The sequence below is a fragment of the Abramis brama genome (genome assembly GCF_963993115.1).
Source record: "Abramis brama genome assembly, chromosome: 8".
Lineage (NCBI taxonomy): Eukaryota > Metazoa > Chordata > Actinopteri > Cypriniformes > Leuciscidae > Abramis > Abramis brama.
In genome coordinates, this window is record NC_139970.1 from 39,221,492 (window position 1) to 39,239,579 (window position 18,088).

Below are 18,088 nucleotides of genomic sequence, written 5' to 3' on the forward strand. Positions count from 1 at the left end.
ATAATAGAACAGCGTGGACAAAAAATAAAATAATAGCATGGCAGGCTCTCACAATATAGTAAACTTAGAAAAACTAGCCAAAAATGCATATTGATTTTGAGATCTGTAAAGCCTCCATTTTCCCTAGTCTGACATTGATACTGATAAAGAGGAGGTGTTAATAGAGATAATCAATCCCTTGATTCAGAGATATTTCCTCTAGTCTGCTGATACCTATTGATCCATTTCATCCTGTGGGATTCACTAAACGAGCGAGATCTGTGTCTCTAAATCAGTTGGATTAATTACATAAGGCACTTAGTCAATCAACACTGGAGTATCATTTGTCTCACTGGAGTACAGGATTCATCAACACATGCATAAGTCCTCCATAGAACGCAACAGTGAATTCACATTTTTTAAGCACCTCAGTTCCAGAAGCATTTTTGCTTTTTCAGTAAAGTTTATTCAGTAAATTGTTCTTCAGCCAAAGGAATCATCAGAGATGAATCAAAATTACATTGCATTGATTCAAAGAAAAAGCAATTTGGAAATCTGAAGGAAAAAAAAAAGACAGTGCTTAGTGTTTTTTAAAGGAAATAAACTATTAATCTCTTTGCAAATACCAATCGAATCTGAATTTACAGTACAATCTAAAATAATTTACTTATAGTCATTTACTTCTTATTTTTACTTCTGATAGTCTTATTTTACTATTATATATATTCTATTATAGTACTAAATTTTGAATTAGCTTTCTTTTTTTTCAGGTTTCGTTTTAGTAGTTAATTCATTTTAGTAGTTATGTACTTTTGTTTTTTTTTTATTAGTTTTTGGATTTAATTATTTTTTTTTTTTAGCTTTAGTTCATGTTTATTTCAGTTTTAGTTTTAAAAATGTAGTAATACTTCAATTTCAATTTCAAATTTTAATTCTGTTATTTGCCACGGTGACATTTCTAATTTTCATCATGTTTATTAAGTTATTTTTAAGTTATGTTTTTGATCTATGTTTTCTAATATTTATATTTTATTTCAACTTTATTTCAGTGAACAAACATGATAACAATACTAACACTGATTTATCTAAAGTCATAAGCATAAAATACCAAATGTTTCTGAATGCATTAATAAGGTTCAGTATATACAGATATGTAATCAGTTTGACTGTGTAGGTAGAATGATTCGATTACATCATTTGCAATGCTTCATTCAGTGTGAAAGATCATGTAACAACAACTTCTCTAATTGTTTGAGATCTTTTTAGGATCGTTGGTAGCATTGCTCTTAGCACTGAGAATTTGGTTATGAAACTGTGATTAAGCTCATAGTAGGTCTGTGTTCAAAGGTTTTCATTTATCTTTGATAGATCCATTGCCTGTGCTTTTACTTTTGAATAAAAAATACTAAAATAAAAGAAGATTTATGATATTGCTGTCGTATATTTCAGTTTTGCTCCCCTTCCAGCGAGAGGTGTACTTGTTTGCCTGTTTCCTATGAGCTGCCCTGGGAATTGCCTTGAAGCAACTTTGGTTATGATTCTTTAAAAATGCTTTATGACGTGTCTTTGACATTGTGATCACCGTAGGTGTTTGTGGAGCTCAACGAGCTGATAGTGGATAAGAACCAGGAGATGCGCTGGAAAGAGACGGCACGTTGGATCAAGTTTGAGGAAGATGTGGAGGAGGAGACGGATCGCTGGGGCAAACCGCATGTGGCCTCGCTGTCCTTCCGTAGCCTGCTGGAGCTCCGCAGGACCATCACACATGGTAAGAGTCGAACGCTCTGCCAGCCCACTCAACCCTGCGATCCTGGTCCAATCCTAACATCCATGCGCTGTTTCTAGTTGACAAACCGTGTGACTGACAGAATTCAAATGGACACTTAAATGATATAAATGGATTAAACCCTCTTGGGCATATCCACTTTTTGACCATGAAAAACTGATAATTTTCCATTCAAGGGTAAACAGTTCTTTAGTTTTGAAAAATGCTTTTGAAAAAGCATGACTCCAAACTACAAATCCAAACACATGTCTATCAATGAGAAGGTTTTGGTAAGTTTCAGTTCTTGTGGTTTTGGAACCAACATGACAACCCTGACAAAAAACATTTTTAATGGACGGCAATGATGAACGGACATGAGGGTTTGCAAAAACAACTAAAAATACTGTGGTTATGTAGAGTTAGGCAGTGTGATCAGAATATGAGAAATTTAATATCACAGTAACAGTATATGTCGTGATATATTTGTTTATGCTGACCATTTGATTGAAATGTGGTGCAGTGCTATTTTTGGATAATCCAGTGTATTAAATACTTTACAAATACAAGCTATTTTGAAAATGTGCATATATATATTTGTATGTGTGTGTGTGTGTGTGTATTGGTGTTATTTTATAATATCCCATTGTATTTTAAAAAACAGTAATACAGAATGAGATTTTTCCACATTAGAGATCATTTGAATCGTGGCATTAGAAGTGAGAATATGTCTTTAGTCTTTAGAATGATCCCACAATTTTACATTATTTCATTATATAAGCTGACAGAGGTGTATGATAAATGGAGCGATGTTACAAACACTGTGTTTTGTTACCCAGGTGCCATAATGCTAGATCTGGATCAAACCACACTGCCTGGCATCGCCCACTTGCTGGTGGAGACCATGATCATCTCGGACCAGATCAGAGCCGAAGACCGAGCCAACGTGCTGCGAGCGCTTCTGCTCAAACACAGGTGAGTGGAGGTCAGACATCATTACTCCAAACAAAGCTCATATTGATCTTCTCTGCGGTGGGCCTTGACGCCAATGTCCTTTGTCAGAGCTGCCTCTATTGGTTTCCTGCTAAATGAAGAGGCGTGATTACACAACAAATATACTTCGTATGACAGTGCGCCAGGCCGATGGCCAATCGAGTTTTTGATGCCGTTTTGCTATTGCAGCTGCAGAGACATCAGACATTGATTACATCAAAGAGTGTTTAAAGGAATAGATTGTTTACTCATCCTCATCTCATTTCAACATTGAATTATTTGTTGTCTTTCCTTTGTTGCAGCAAAAGTGATTTAAGCTCTAAAAAAAATCCATAAAACCACTCCAAATGACTTATTTAAATGTCCATAGCTACAGTATATCCCATATCTCTCAAGTCTAATATGCTCTCTAAGTTTTCTGGCACTTGCCACGCCGCAATTGCATCTAATTTATTTTATTAAAAATGAGCGTGAAACAGTGTTATTTTAGTATAATTGAGAAATATTTTTAAAAAAATGCTCTTTATATTTTATTTATGTCAATCGACATTTATTTTATTTTAAGGAACAGAAATGTCTATTTTATGGTTTCAGTTTCAACCCTAGTGCGAAAGAGATTAAAAACTTCAGTCTTAAAGGATTAGTTCACTTCAGAATTAAAATTTCCTGATAATTTACTCACCCCCGTGTCATCCACGATCTTTATGTCTTTCTTTGAGGAAAACATTTATTGGACTTCAACGGTTATCAATGGGTTGAAGGTCCAAATTGCAGTTTCAGTGCAGCTTCAAAGGGCTCTACACGATCCCATCCGACGAATAATGGTCTTAATCTAGCAAAACGATCGGGCATTTAAAAAAAATAATGCGTCACACTTTGCGTAATCATGTTGGAATGGTCACGCATGACGTAGGCAGAAGTACCGCGGTATGGGTGACCTTTCCAACGTGATTACGTAATGTGAGGCGCATCGCAGAGCTACTCAAAGACGAGCATTTGTGGTTAAAAAGTATATACATTTTTATATTTTTTAGAAAATGGCCGATCGTTTCTCTAGATCCCTTATTCCTTGGCTGGGATCGTGTAGAACCCTTTGAAGCTACATTGAAAATGCAGTTTGGACCTTCAACCCATTGGTTGCAATTGAAGTCCACTATATGGAGAAAAATCATGGAATGTTTTTTCCTCAAAAACCTTAATTTCTTTTCGACTGAAGAAAGAAAGACATAAACATCTTGGATGACATGGGGGTGAGTAAATTATCAGGAAATTTTAATTATGAAGTGAACACATTCATCATTTTCAAAACCAATACAGGGTCAGAATGACAGTTTTCGATTTTGGGTGAATTATTCATGTAACCCATTCCCTGTGTTTTTGTCACCTTACTTACGTTACTTCTGGACTATTTTAAAGCTGCTGTCCGTAACTTTTTTGGGTTAAAAATGATCCCAAATAATTTTTTTAGCAAGTATATAACCAGCCAGTGTTCAAAACTATCTGCTTGCCTTAGCTTGATTCAAAACGGTAAGCTTGTAAAAATGTTTTTAATTCCAGTGGTACTGGTGGATTTCCGCGGGAAATTCGAGCATGTCTTTGCGTCATTATGTCACATCTGTACACATAAAGAAGGTGTTTCGGCTAGTAGGCTATATTGTGTGTGAGGATGTTGGAGGTGGAGATTTATAGCCTTTTCTCACAGCACTTGATATCATTAAACTTATCAATTTGATGGCGGATCCAGAAAGGTTCAAACGACAATCACCAGTGACAACTGGAGATTTACCCGTTGTAAAATGCAAAAGACTTCGGACTTCGGAGCTGCTACAGAAAAAAAGAGACTGCAACCGGGCCCATGCGAAAAGAAGGATAAATATCGGAAGGGCTTTTGAAAGGTAAAAATTTGATTATATTCCAGTTTTAAACATGCATCTGATTACAGATAGTGTTTGTTTTTCAAAGAGAACCAGATCTAAGGAACATTAATTTGTTGGTATGACAATTAGAAATTAGACTGCACAGAAATGGAAACTGAACTACAGGTAGCCCTAATACACATTAAATGTAGTCATGCAATGCCGATGTTGTTAACATTAACAATTTGAGAACAAAGTATAATTTGCACGGTTTGATGTGATATGATAAGCGATCGTTAGATTTAATCAGCGCGATTTACTGCAATGCTTTTTTCCCCTTAGTTGGTCAGAACAAAAGTGGATGTTACTTACTTGTTCAGACGACATTTTCCGGTGAAAATTCTTATGTTGGTCATACTTCCAAAAAGTAGAATCTGTGATTCCGAATGACAGTATCCACACCGGCACGGCGACTGACAGCCACACATTTTCCTCAAAACATTGGATTCATCCGCGCTGTGCCGTGCCGAGCACAACCCACGTAAAGTTGATAATTCTGCGAATAACTGCAATTGCAGATTTCGAACAGAGATGGCGACAAAGAGGAAAAACTACGGACTGCAGCTTTAAGTTAGTGCTGTTTAAATGCAGTATTTAGTATGGCTCAGACAGGCCTCATTTCTTGAAGGATTGTGAAGTGCCGTGTGTTTTCTCTGTTAAGCTCTGTTCAGCCACAGGACCACACTCTGAGGTCAGAATGGTACTCTACCTGAGTGCTACTGCTAACAGAATTAATATTGCATGGCCAGAAATGTGGGTTGCATTAATGGTTTGAAGATGTACCTTTTTAAACCCCTTTGCATTAATATGACAAAAGATATTCATAAAGTGGCTCCAAAAAGTTTTGGGCACTCAAGCCACATTTAAATGTCTTCTTTCAAAAACATTAAAAAACCTTAACTCAAACTTTTGAACGTTAGTGTATAATGCAAAGACATTTATATATCTTTTAGGTGTGGCTTGAATGACCAAATAATTTTTGGGGCGACTGCATATGTTTAAAAATAATGTTTTTGTGATTAATCATTTATTTTTGTTCTTAGGCTAAAACTAAACATCACTTTAATTTGTTACCAATACATGTTAAGGATAACAAATATTGGCATCTCCTTTAATTGGAATCTCTTTTGGCAACTTGAAGTGAGTGCCAGAAAAGTTAAATACCAGTTGTGCTTGCTTCTTCTTGTTGTCTTTTTATATCAGTTAAGGGATGTTGGAACTACTCAGAGATGCATATTTCACTCTGCCAGGCTATAAAACAAACACACAAACACATGATGAAGTCAAAAACTAGATTAAACCTCTCTACAGCATTTCCAATCATCTCAGATGCAGCTTTCCATGAGAATACGTGTCAAATTAGTCTCCAAAAAATGTCTTTGTAATGTGGAAAATATACATCAAGGTACTCTATAAGTTAGGTCATTAGTTACTTAAGTTTTGGGAATGTTTTCAAACACAATTCAATGTCACACCTTGTGTTTGGGAACCTTTCGGTGGCCAGTTTGTCTGGAGCGTAACAAGATCTCAAATTAAGCTTAATGAGTGTACCGATGTCAACCGCTGGACGCGGTCACGGTGACGTGTGTAACAAAGCCTGGCAGCCACTCTTTAGTCTAACTCTTTACTTTTTTCAGTACACATAGAGCACCAAGAGCAAAACAAGATTAGTCTTTTTGTGAAAAATAATAAAGGCATTTATTAATTCATTGGACTACCTCTGCAGTCAATTTTTTAGAGTTCGAATTCTGTTTAAATATTCCCTGATATCATCTAGCCGCATGTTGCTTTTCTGTTGTCTTTAGCATTTCTTACTGATTGCTTTGGCACGTGTTTTTTCGAGCGAACAGGGAATGTGGTTTGGTTTTGCAGTTTGGATTCTGATATCCTGACATGTTGGGTTTTATGTTTGCTTTGCAAATATTGCAAGCGAAGATGGAAAATTGCCTTTTTGGACATTGATAAGCAAGGAAATTGCTGTACCCGTGAGCTAAATAAACACAAGAGCAGGGATATTTGTCTCACGGAGGAGAACAAATGGACTCGAGTAGCTTGACAGATTAAAGAAGTCATAACATTTCCACTATTAAAGACATATTTCACCCAAAAAGAAAGTGAAAATACTGTCATTTATTCACCCTCTTGTCATATGACCCATATGGCTTATACTTTCATGGATGCTGTTTTTTGTTTCATAAAGATAAATGGAAAAAAAAAAAAAAAAAAACACGAGGATGAATAAATAGTGAGAATTTTCATTTTTGTGTGAGCTATCCCTTTAATGCCTGATGTTTATAGAATAGAGTTTACTTGAGACAAGTGTACTTGAGAAGAAAGAAATGTATTATATTATATTATATTATATTATATTATATTATATTATATTATATTATATTATATTATATTATATTATATTATATTATGCTGTTTCACATTTATCTTGTTTTAAGAATGTTTACAGATAAAAAAAAACAATCAAGAAAATTATTTATAACGTCAGGATGCTTTTAACATTCTCACATGAAAAATTGCTCTCTAGACTTCACAAATTACTTTCCCTTGTCCAGTCACCCCAATGATGAGAAAGAGGGCCTTTTCCATCGGAACCACTCTGTCAACAGCCTGGGCAGCTTCCGTCACAACCACAATCACGTTCACGACACCAGCTTACCTCTGGTGTCCCAGGACCACGAGGAGATGCATGACAGCAAAGCGGCAGAACATGACAAAGAGGTGTTTGTGGCATTGTTTGTGAGTTGCTTGCTTCCATTTGTGTGCATAGACGTAGTGAGCATCCAGGCTTCCAGAAAATTGCTACCAAATTTATTTAGCCAGTGATTTGTTTACCCAGAGGACACCATCTTTGACCTCCATGAGGTAGTGCTTGGTCTATTCAGTATGCATTGCACTGAAGGCCTACACCCAAGCGATGTAATGTACATGTTTTGTTGGTTAGAACCAGATCTACTGAGAAAAAATTCCTTAAACTAGCCTATGGTGGTTTGCCGGTCTTAGTTGACCACAAATCTGACCAGGCTGATTTGTTTTATTCGTTTTAGACGTGTTTGGATACTTGTCAGCTGGTTAGGCTGGGTCGACCAACAAAACGCAATCAATCTAAACATCAGCTTGAGAAACCGGCTAAACTAGCTTCAACCAACTCTGCAGAAATAATGGGAACATCCATAATTTCCAAAACTCTACTGGTGGTGGTTGAGGAGAGATCCCCTGATATGATTGTAAAGCGCTTTGGGTGTACAGTAGTACATATGAAAGCGCTATATAAATGCCCGATTCTATTCTATTCTATTCTATTCTACTCTACTCATTGCATCGTTTCTTTATTTAATATCTTGGCTTATTCAATTATGCTTTCAGCTACCAATAAAAGTGTAGCACTGCATCACTCAGTGTAAATACACTCCAGAGAATCACACAGATTTTTAACCAAAATCAGTGCAGAACACTGCAAAAAAATATTTTCTTACTTGTTTTCCAGTACAAATACTTAAACATTCTTAAATGAAAAGTCTCGTTTTATGACACTGGGGTGAAATCTTTTTATCTTTTTTACCCCATTGTCATAAAACAAGACTTTTCATTGTCAGATATTTTATTGTTTTAGACAAAAACTCACTTAATCTTGATACATTTTTCAGAAAACAAGAAATAATATATGAAGTAATTCTGCTTCTCAAGTACAATAGCTATGTTTCCACCCACCTGTTTTAATGTGCATTTTCATAATTCGCATAGAAAAAACGCTGGATGGAAATGCCAAAATGCTCATACATTCTAAAAATGCGCATAAAAAAACTTGTGAAATGATGGAAACACATTTACAGAATAAATTTCTCTATGCACATCAAAAAAGTCATGTGACTTTCCGATGGGACTGCATAATTGGACCAACCAGTGGACCGATCTCATTGCACAGCATCTGAAATGCTGTCTTGGTCGTTCTGAAATGTCTGAGCAATGTCTGTCATCAAAGTGGTTCGGTATATTTACCTGCCAGAACTGTCTTATACGACTGCGTTACCAAACAGCAGGCATCCACCTCTGAAGGAAAGATAACTTAAAGATAAATTAAAGTAATTTATTATACTGTATGCAAAATTATTATATACAGTGGCTTCTCCTACTGCAGGAACTTGCATTTTTCTTAGTGATATTTAGCGACAGTTTATCATGAAGTGACAATTTTGTTCTCTTCGACTCAATGGATGGAAACTGTGCTTTATTTGCAAATATTTTATGCGATGTTCCAATTTTGCACATAAGTTAAATTTGCAAGTTTGGATGGAAACATAGCTATTGTTTAGTTATTTGTACTGGAAAACAAGACAAAATACTAAGCAAGAATATATATATATATATATATATTTGCAGTGAAAATGCATCTGCACATTCGGTCTGGGTCTGGTTAGCAGCACTGCTAATGCTTGGATCATGTAAGTTGCTCTGCCACATGTGCAGGATTAAGTGTAATAGTGAGTTTACAGGTGCTTCAAGTTAAACTCTTGATACATTAGCTGTGAAACTATGAATGTTGCCCATGGCTAAAAATGTTGGCACATTCGAAACAGCCCATATAAAAAGTAAACCATTTGCTTTTCCACTTTGTCACCTGGATCTGTAGGTTTAGATTTGTGCTCGGTGATGCAAAACAGGCACAATGGTTCATTAAAATTCACCCTGTCACCCGAACACATGAACGAAATGGAACAATAAACAATCAGAGTGAGAGCAGCTATGCATGCGCTATCTGCCAAAGCCTTTCTGCCACAGCTTGAGGCTGATGTGTGGCGTTCAAATGGCACTAACTATTTTCTTCTGTCAACAAAAGAAAAACCTCCACCCTGTCTCAGCTGAGGGACATGCTGCCGCCAGATCTATGAAACTTTTGGCAAAGATTCCCAAGGATGCCGAGGCCACAGTGGTCTTAGTGGGTAAGCTAAGGAGCGTTTCGTTCCAGCGTTTGTTGTTTTCAGGTCCAGAGATGATGTTGAGTCATCGCACCAGAGTTTTCCAATAATGCCTCAGTCAGCTAAGCGAAGATTAATGCTTTCTGTTGTGTTTGATTTCTGTCTCTGGATCTCTGTTTGTGTGGTTTTTGATTTTAACCGCAATATATGTGTTTATAGGGTGTGTGGAGTTCCTAGAGAAGCCCGCGATGGCCTTTGTCCGGCTGAACGAGGCTGTCCTTCTGGAGTCCGTTCTGGAAGTCCCCGTCCCTGTTCGGTTCATCTTTGTGCTGCTGGGCCCAACGCAGACCAACATGGACTATCATGAGATTGGGCGCTCCTTCTCAACCCTAATGTCTGATAAGGTTCATCTTCCGAATCATATAATATGAATTATGGTTTGATAAGAAACATCTGGATTTTTAGTTGTTTTACCTTATTTTAATGCTTGCTTTGTCTCATTTTAAATATTTTAAATCCTACTAGACCACGGCCCCCTGTTTGAGAACGACTGCATAGTGCCATAAAAATAGCATTTTTGTTTTTTTATGATTCTTGGGTCAGTTCAGTTCTGATACATTTCTGGCTAGATTTTTGCCTAGGGAAACTACGGTATCAATGCCTTCATGTCTTAAGAGGGCTTAAACAGTTTCATGGCATACAAATGAATGGCCTAAAATGGCATACAAATGCCTTGGCCTAAAATTACGCTTCTGGTTTACTCATACTCCTTAAGTAAGTCAAAATATACCCCATTTGTCAAGTTTCACCTTATTACTTGGCCGCCATTTTAAATTTTATGTTTTGTGGTTCTTCTTCTGCAAATTTTGTCCAATCTTCTCCAAAATTGGGTAAGATAATATTCAGATCAAACCACACAAAAATCACTGAATGGACTTTCGATATTATTTCCTATTCTCCAATAAATCTCTATCAAGTTTTATGACAAAGCCTTCAAACAGAAGATGTGCTTATATTTCACCATCACTTTGGCAAACTGAAACAAAACTTTATGGGTATCATTGGCATCATGTCCTAAGAGTGCTTAATCAGTTAAACTATGGCATATAAATCAAATCGTAACTTCAGAATGCCTTGAGCCAAAATTCTGATTCTGGTTAACTCATATTCCTCCATTCTGTTATATGACACCCCATTTGTCAAGTTTTAAATTATGACCCATCCGCCATATTGAATTTTATTGAAAACTGTATATTTTTGAGAAGATTGGACAAACATTGGTTCAGATGATTTTTAGACAAAGCCTCACCAAAATAACCATAAAGATGTTTAATTTTCAACCCTTTCTACAGTAAATCGCAAATAAATGTAGCAACCACGCCAATACATTTCTTTTTAACATAAAACTTTGCTGGCCTGATGAGAAGTTTCAGGACTGCAACCGACATGTCAAAAGTTGCTAAACGATACTCGTAACTTTTAAACCACTCAGTTTCACTGTTTTTCATGACCTTCCACAGAACTTCCACGAGGTAGCATACTTTGCTGATGACCGCCAGGACCTGCTTAATGGAATCAATGAGTTCTTAGACTGCAGTATTGTAATTCCACCATCGGACGTCGAGGGAAAAGACCTGCTGAAGACTGTGGCCTCCTTCCAGAAACAGATGCTACGCAAGCGCAAAGAGAGGGAGTACAAAAAATGCGGCAGTACTGTTACAGGAGCTGATCTGGAGACCAAAGGTGAAATACTTATTACATTTGAGATTCACATTTTCCAGTTTGTCTGTTTTGTTAATGTTGACCTGTACTCTTTGTGTTATAGACGCGAGTACGGATGAACAGGAGGAGGAAGATCAGTTTGATGCTGACCCTCTCAAGCGCTCTGGTATTCCCTTTGGAGGTGTGATCCATGATATTCGCCGCCGTTATCCACGCTACCTAAGCGACCTGAAGGACGCCATGGACACACAATGTTTTGCTGCTGTCATTTTCATTTATTTTGCTGCTCTTTCGCCCACTATCACCTTTGGAGGTTTATTAGGCAAGTGAGACAGTGACGCTCTCGTCCCTCAACTCACCTTCTATCTTTGATAGTGAAGTCTGTATAATATAGAAGCCCATTCCACCACATAAGACAAAATAATCACGCTTTGATAAATCATAATGATGACATGAAAAAGTCATGAATATGAGATATGAGTGTCATAATTTTGACTTTTATATCATAAATATGACTTGTGTCATATATATGACTTTTTATCTCATGACTGACTTTTTGTAACTTTGTTTTATAAATATGACATAGTGTGTCGTAATTCTGACATTTTGTCATAATTCTGAGATAAAAATCATTATGAGCTTGTAAATCAACAATTACTTTTTTTCTCATAATTCTGACTTCATCTCAGTTATGATTAGCATCTCATAATTTTGACCTTTTTATATTATAATTTCATTATAATTTACTTTTTATGTTATAATGACTCTCTTCATTTTGATTTGTCAATTTCCATTTTTTATCTCATAACTATGACTTTTTATGTCATAATTTAAATTTTTAATCTCAGAATTATGACGTAATAAGTAAAATAAGTTTAAAAAAAAATCAACTATTTATGTCATAATTACGATTTATCAGAGCATGATTTCTTTTTCTAGTGTGGCGGTAATGAGTTTCCATAGTATGATTTGATACTTTATATTCTCATTTATTTAGGTGAGAAGACACAAGGCATGATGGGAGTCTCTGAGCTCATCATCTCCACGGCGACAGTGGGTGTGCTGTTCTCACTGCTAGCTGGACAGCCCTTGCTCATAATTGGTTTCTCTGGACCACTTTTGGTCTTTGAGGAGGCTTTTTATAAGGTACTTTTTTGTCTTTATGGTTCAAACATTATGAGAAAAAGGAGAAAGTTTAATTTCATTAACATTGGTCTGCCTTTCTATCTTCCTGTTTCTCTCTTTTTCTTCTGCTATCTTTCCTATTGCTCCTTCTTTGTTCTTCCTCATTATCAGTTCTGCCAGGCGCAGGGCTTCGAATATCTCACAGGCCGAGTGTGGATCGGGTTCTGGCTCATCTTCATTGTCCTGGTGATTGTGGCAGCTGAGGGGAGCTTCCTCGTGCGCTACATCTCCCCTTTCACCCAAGAGATCTTTGCGTTTCTCATCTCTCTCATTTTCATCTTTGAAACCTTCTCTAAGCTAATTAAGGTACAGATTTAACGCCACCAATACCAGCATGTGCAAAGCCATCGTAGGTGTAGGAGCTTCAGATGTTTAGACTGTTTTAAAAGGAAGGTGTCTTCTTTTTGCCAAATTCAAGGGCATCTTTGCATGTGCTTAGAAGGCAATCCCATAATACTCTGCAACAAAACTTCTTCCAAGGTGAATAAGAGAAATGTTGATTATGAATACAAACTGATGATCAGATAGTGTCAATAAAAATAGTTAGTGTTGTGTCTTATAGCTTAGCAACATGTTAATGGCAATTTTTTTTTAATCACGAATCAAGTCTCCCATGCTGCTCTTATAGGGTTCACATTTTGTAGTATGATGCACAGAATTTGCCGCCGGGACTGAAATTAACTTAGGATGCTACCTATGTAAGGTGGTAGACAGCAAGAAACAAAGTTATTGAATGCTATTGGTAGTTTGCTGTCACTGTAAGGTGTGAAGAAACCTGTTTATTTATTTACATTTATTCATTTATCAGATGCTAGAATCCAAATGAGGGTTAAATAAAAAAAAATGTGTTATTTTCCCTCAGGTGTTTCAAGAGCACCCTCTGATGAAGAGCTACCCTACAGCTCCTGTAATATCTGTCTTCAAACCCATAGACAAAGGTGTGATTGCGGAACCCATCCTCAACCAGCCAAACACAGCCCTGCTATCCTTAGTACTCATGATAGGAACCTTTTTTGTGGCCTTCTTTCTGCGAAAATTTCGTAACAGCAGATTCCTTGGTGGAAAGGTAAATATAAAGCAAAATATAATTGTTAAAAGGAATATACAGTATTTATCTGAAGCAAATCAATCAAGAGAAGCAAGCTAATTTTTCATCATTATATGTCTTGTGTCTATCTATCTATCTATCTATCTATCTATCTATCTATCTATCTATCTATCTATCTATCTATCTATCTATCTATCTGTCTGTCTGTCTGTCTGTCTGTCTGTCTGTCTGTCTGTCTGTCTGTCTGTCTGTCTGTCTGTCTGTCTGTCTGTCTGTCTGTCTGTCTGTCTGTCTGTCTGTCTGTCTGTCGCAATTCTTCATATATTCTACAACTTTGCTTTTCAAATAAATGAATTTCATTTTAATGATGTTTTTTCTGGAAAGCAACAAAAATGCTGATTGCAAACATGATTTTTTCCAGTTATGATTCCTTGTGAGCAAACATTTTGCGCTGACTAAAAAGTTTGCCATCCTCTGTTTGTGTGTGTGTGTTTGTGTATCATCTGTCATCATCAAAGGCCAGACGAATCATTGGTGATTTCGGGATTCCTATCTCTATACTAATCTCCGTGCTGGTGGACTGCACCATCCCTGAAACATACACACAGGTAACCACACTCTTAAACTCTCACGTGCACTATACATTACCGCAAAGAAACTCTTCTCCCATGCAACGTACTCTTCTTATTAAGTACTGGCCTGTAATTGGAGCCAGGTTTCTTCCGAGTCTGTATTACAGTGTGGTTGGTTTGGCAGAGCGCTGTAACCAATGAAGCCTGGGATCTCTGGGATACGAGCGCTTGTGTTTTTGTGGTTGCAGAAGCTGAACGTCCCCTCTGGTTTCTCGGTCACATCTCCGGACAAACGGAGCTGGTTTATCAGTCCATTTGGAGATAAACAGCCTTTTCCAGTTTGGATGATGGGGGCCTCAGTGATCCCGGCCCTGCTTGTTTTTATCCTCATATTCATGGAGACTCAAATCACCACGTGAGTAAGCTAACATTACATGTACAGTCCATTGCAACACATCTTGAGATGTAAAATTTAACCTCAGATGGAAATGCAATCATATTTGTGGCTCATTGTATTCATTCCAACAATTTCATCCTGTCTGCAGCTTGATAGTGAGCAAGAAGGAGAGGCGTTTGATCAAGGGTTCTGGCTTTCATCTGGACCTGCTTCTGATAGTGACTTTGGGAGCTATCTGCCCACTCTTCGGCCTGCCCTGGCTGACTGCCGCCACTGTGCGCTCGGTGACTCACGTGAATGCTCTGACAGTCATGAGCAAAGCCACTGCCCCTGGAGAGAAGCCCATGATCCAAGAAGTTAAAGAGCAGAGGGTGACAGGGATGTGTGTGGCTATCCTAGTGGGTAAGAAACACTAAAAATAAAATGCATAACAGATATTGATAGATTACTGACTCTAAATTCTACGGAGCCCCTAAAGGGACCTTTGCAAAAATGAAAAAAATACAGACTTTCACGTGCTCACGAGAAAGTCTGTATATTTTTTATTTTTGCAAAGGTCCCTTTAGGGGCTCCGTAAAATTCTGATTGGATGAGCATCTCATTATCACACATGTGACCACACATTCTATATAAACTGCTGTTCAAAAGATTGTGTTTGTGAAAATAAGTCTCTTTTGCTCCCCAAGGCTGCAGTTATTTGATCAGTAATGTTGTGAAACATCATTACAATTTAAAATAACTGTTTTCTTGTTTAAAACATTAAAAAATAATAATTTATTCTTATGATGCAAAGCTGAATTTTCAGCATCATTACACCAGTCTTCAGTATCACATGATCCTTCAGAAATCATCATTATTATCAATGTTGAAAATAGTTGTTCTGCTTTATATTTTTGTGGAAACCATTATATATTTATTTTCAGTATTCGTTGATGAATAGAAAGTTCAAAAGAACAGCATTTATTTTAAATAGAAATATTTTATAACATTATGTAACATTATGCCTTACTGTAACTTTTGATCAATTCAATGCATCCTTGCTAAATAAAAATATTAATTTCTGAGCCCAAACCTTTGAACAGTAGTGTTGGTGCATACATGTTCAGCCATGACTATAGCCATGTTATTGACCATAGCCATGTTATTGATGACAGTGAAATATTTCATCTGTACATTAATTCCCCTATATATTAGGTTGAAGAAGTGATAAATACAATAAAATAATAAAATAACACCAAATGGTAAGTTTAAGTAATTAACTACCTGCTCGAGGCTAGTGCTGTATCGTGAATAAGCTCCGCTTCGCGTCGTGCCTAACAACACCCTTCAGCCGTGACTTATTCACGATACAGCACAGCCTCTCGTTCCTTATTGCTTACTTACATGACATCCCAACAGCCAAAAGGAAGAAGTCAGAGCTTGCAGTTGCAATTATAAGTTTTTACTTCTTCAAAACGAATGAAAATGAAGACCAGAAATGTGCCAAGATGCTGTGTTGATTGGCAACCATGAACATCCTGTATTTAGAATAATGAACTGTTGAGCCTACTCTGTAGAAGAATAGTTTAATCTGATTATCAGTATATTAAATTGAAATATGTATTGAACTCTGGTGTCCTTTATCATATTGTTATCAATCCCATCTCTTCTGTGCAGGGTTGTCTATAGTGATGACAGATGTGCTGCGTCATATTCCTCTAGCTGTGCTGTTTGGGATATTTCTGTACATGGGCATCACTTCTCTTACTGGTATCCAGCTTTATGAGCGAATCACACTCATGGTCACGCCTGCTAAACATCACCCTGACCACATCTATGTCACCAAGGTAATCAATTCTTCCCAAGAGCTTGAGCTGGTGGTGATGTTATTTACAAATGCAATGATGATCATCTGTGTTTGTGTTTGATTTTGGAATATGCTACAAGTTTGTACTAAATTGACATCTGGATTCTGTTTGAAAGTTTTTTAAGCACCCACAAGGTGGCGCACAAATCCCCATTGCATTTTGCACTTTTTCACAGAACCCCCAAAATTAAAATGACAAACCACTTTTAATAAAAATGAACACTGTATGTAGTTTACATGCACAGTAAGGGTCCATAAGTCTGAGACCACATTGGAAATCTAGGCTTGAAAATCATTTTTAAAAAACAAACAAACAAATAAATAAGAAATATTTCATATTCTGCTCTATTTCTGTTGCTTATGAAATAAGCAAATTTGTGTCTGACAAATATAATTTATGCAAAAATATGATCTATTATATTATAATAGAAAAATGCAAAATAGAAGCATTTTCACAAGTTTTCAGACCTTGTTGTAATTCTAGGCATAACTTGTTTGACATTCAGGTGAAGACTTGGCGTATGAACATGTTCACCATCATTCAGTTGTTGTGTATCGTCCTGCTGTGGGTGGTGAAGTCGACCATAGCCTCTCTGGCCTTTCCCTTCATCCTAATCATGACCGTACCTCTGCGTAGACTCATCCTGACCAGGATCTTTGAGGAGAGAGAGCTTGCAGCGGTGAGTCCGTTAATTCATGTTGCATTCATGTTTGTCCATGCTCTCCTTTACACCTGATGATCCAATCAAAACCTGGTTTTGATTTCATTTTAACACATTTTTTGTTCTTGCAGTTGGATGCTGATGAGGATTCGCCCAATTTTGATGAAGATGGATGCGATGAGTACAACGAGATCCACATGCTTGTCTAGATACAGGTCACATGGCTCACCTCGTCACTGACCGATCGATCGCAGGTCTATGCATAACGGGAAAGGTGTACGGAATCTGAAGAACTCTGATGTACTGCCGTCTTTCAGAATTATTTCATGTGTACTTTGAAATCATATTTTGCATACTTACTATTATTTATCTTTTTTCTCTTTGTTTTTTTTTCCTCCCAAAAACGTGGCCTACATGTTTGACTGCTGCTGCCCAGTGACCTTTGAATATAATATAATATATAGATATGGCCCGTGCACCTTAGACCTCCAAAAGTGCAATGATGGTGAGACAAATCCAATAAGTTGCGCCTGTAGATCTTTGTTGCCTTGTACTGTACTGTAGGCATTGACCACAGGGTCTGAATATTACAGTAGCATGACCTCTCAGTGCCCTTTAGAGTGGTCAATCCCTTTGCTGTGCAGTCCCGTTGCTTGAAAACAGTAGTGCAGTCCCTTTAGACGTACTTTATGCAGTAGTGAGATTACTTTGATTGATGTATGCAGTAGTTACAATACGTGTAAAGGTGCTATATGGAATAGCATGCAGAAAATGTCCCTGCTTCCTGACAGATATCACGCTCAGCCTGTCAGTCATTTTGAATTAAGTCGCTTTTTGGAGTTAGCGAAATGAACCTTCGAACATGATTTCCCTTCCAAAGAGATTCACTGTTAAAATTTTATTTTATTTTATTTTATTTTATTTTATTTTATTTTATTTTATTTTATTTTATTTTATTTTATTTTATTTTATTTTTATTTTTATTTTATTTTATTTTATTTTATTTTATTTTATTTTATTTTATTTTATTTTATTTTATTTTATTTTATTTTATTTTATTTTATTTTATTAATTTTAT

At 36.7% G+C, this 18,088-nt stretch overlaps 1 protein-coding gene across 1 annotated transcript in view; it reads left to right on the forward strand.

The window, feature by feature from the left end:
* slc4a3 (solute carrier family 4 member 3) overlaps positions 1–17,894 on the forward strand; it is a 71,033-nt gene extending 53,139 nt beyond the window's left edge. Inside the window, exons 8-23 of the mRNA XM_084123422.1 lie at positions 1,567–1,747; positions 2,581–2,716; positions 7,218–7,383; positions 9,500–9,602; positions 9,798–9,982; positions 11,099–11,321; positions 11,404–11,622; positions 12,298–12,446; positions 12,597–12,791; positions 13,348–13,551; positions 14,052–14,141; positions 14,354–14,520; positions 14,651–14,904; positions 16,159–16,328; positions 16,855–17,028; positions 17,142–17,894. Coding sequence (XP_083979548.1) covers positions 1,567–1,747; positions 2,581–2,716; positions 7,218–7,383; positions 9,500–9,602; positions 9,798–9,982; positions 11,099–11,321; positions 11,404–11,622; positions 12,298–12,446; positions 12,597–12,791; positions 13,348–13,551; positions 14,052–14,141; positions 14,354–14,520; positions 14,651–14,904; positions 16,159–16,328; positions 16,855–17,028; positions 17,142–17,219 — 2,694 coding nt within the window. The 3' untranslated portion in view covers positions 17,220–17,894. The remainder of the gene's footprint in view (positions 1–1,566; positions 1,748–2,580; positions 2,717–7,217; positions 7,384–9,499; positions 9,603–9,797; positions 9,983–11,098; positions 11,322–11,403; positions 11,623–12,297; positions 12,447–12,596; positions 12,792–13,347; positions 13,552–14,051; positions 14,142–14,353; positions 14,521–14,650; positions 14,905–16,158; positions 16,329–16,854; positions 17,029–17,141) is intronic.
* Positions 17,895–18,088: the final 194 nt, after the last annotated feature.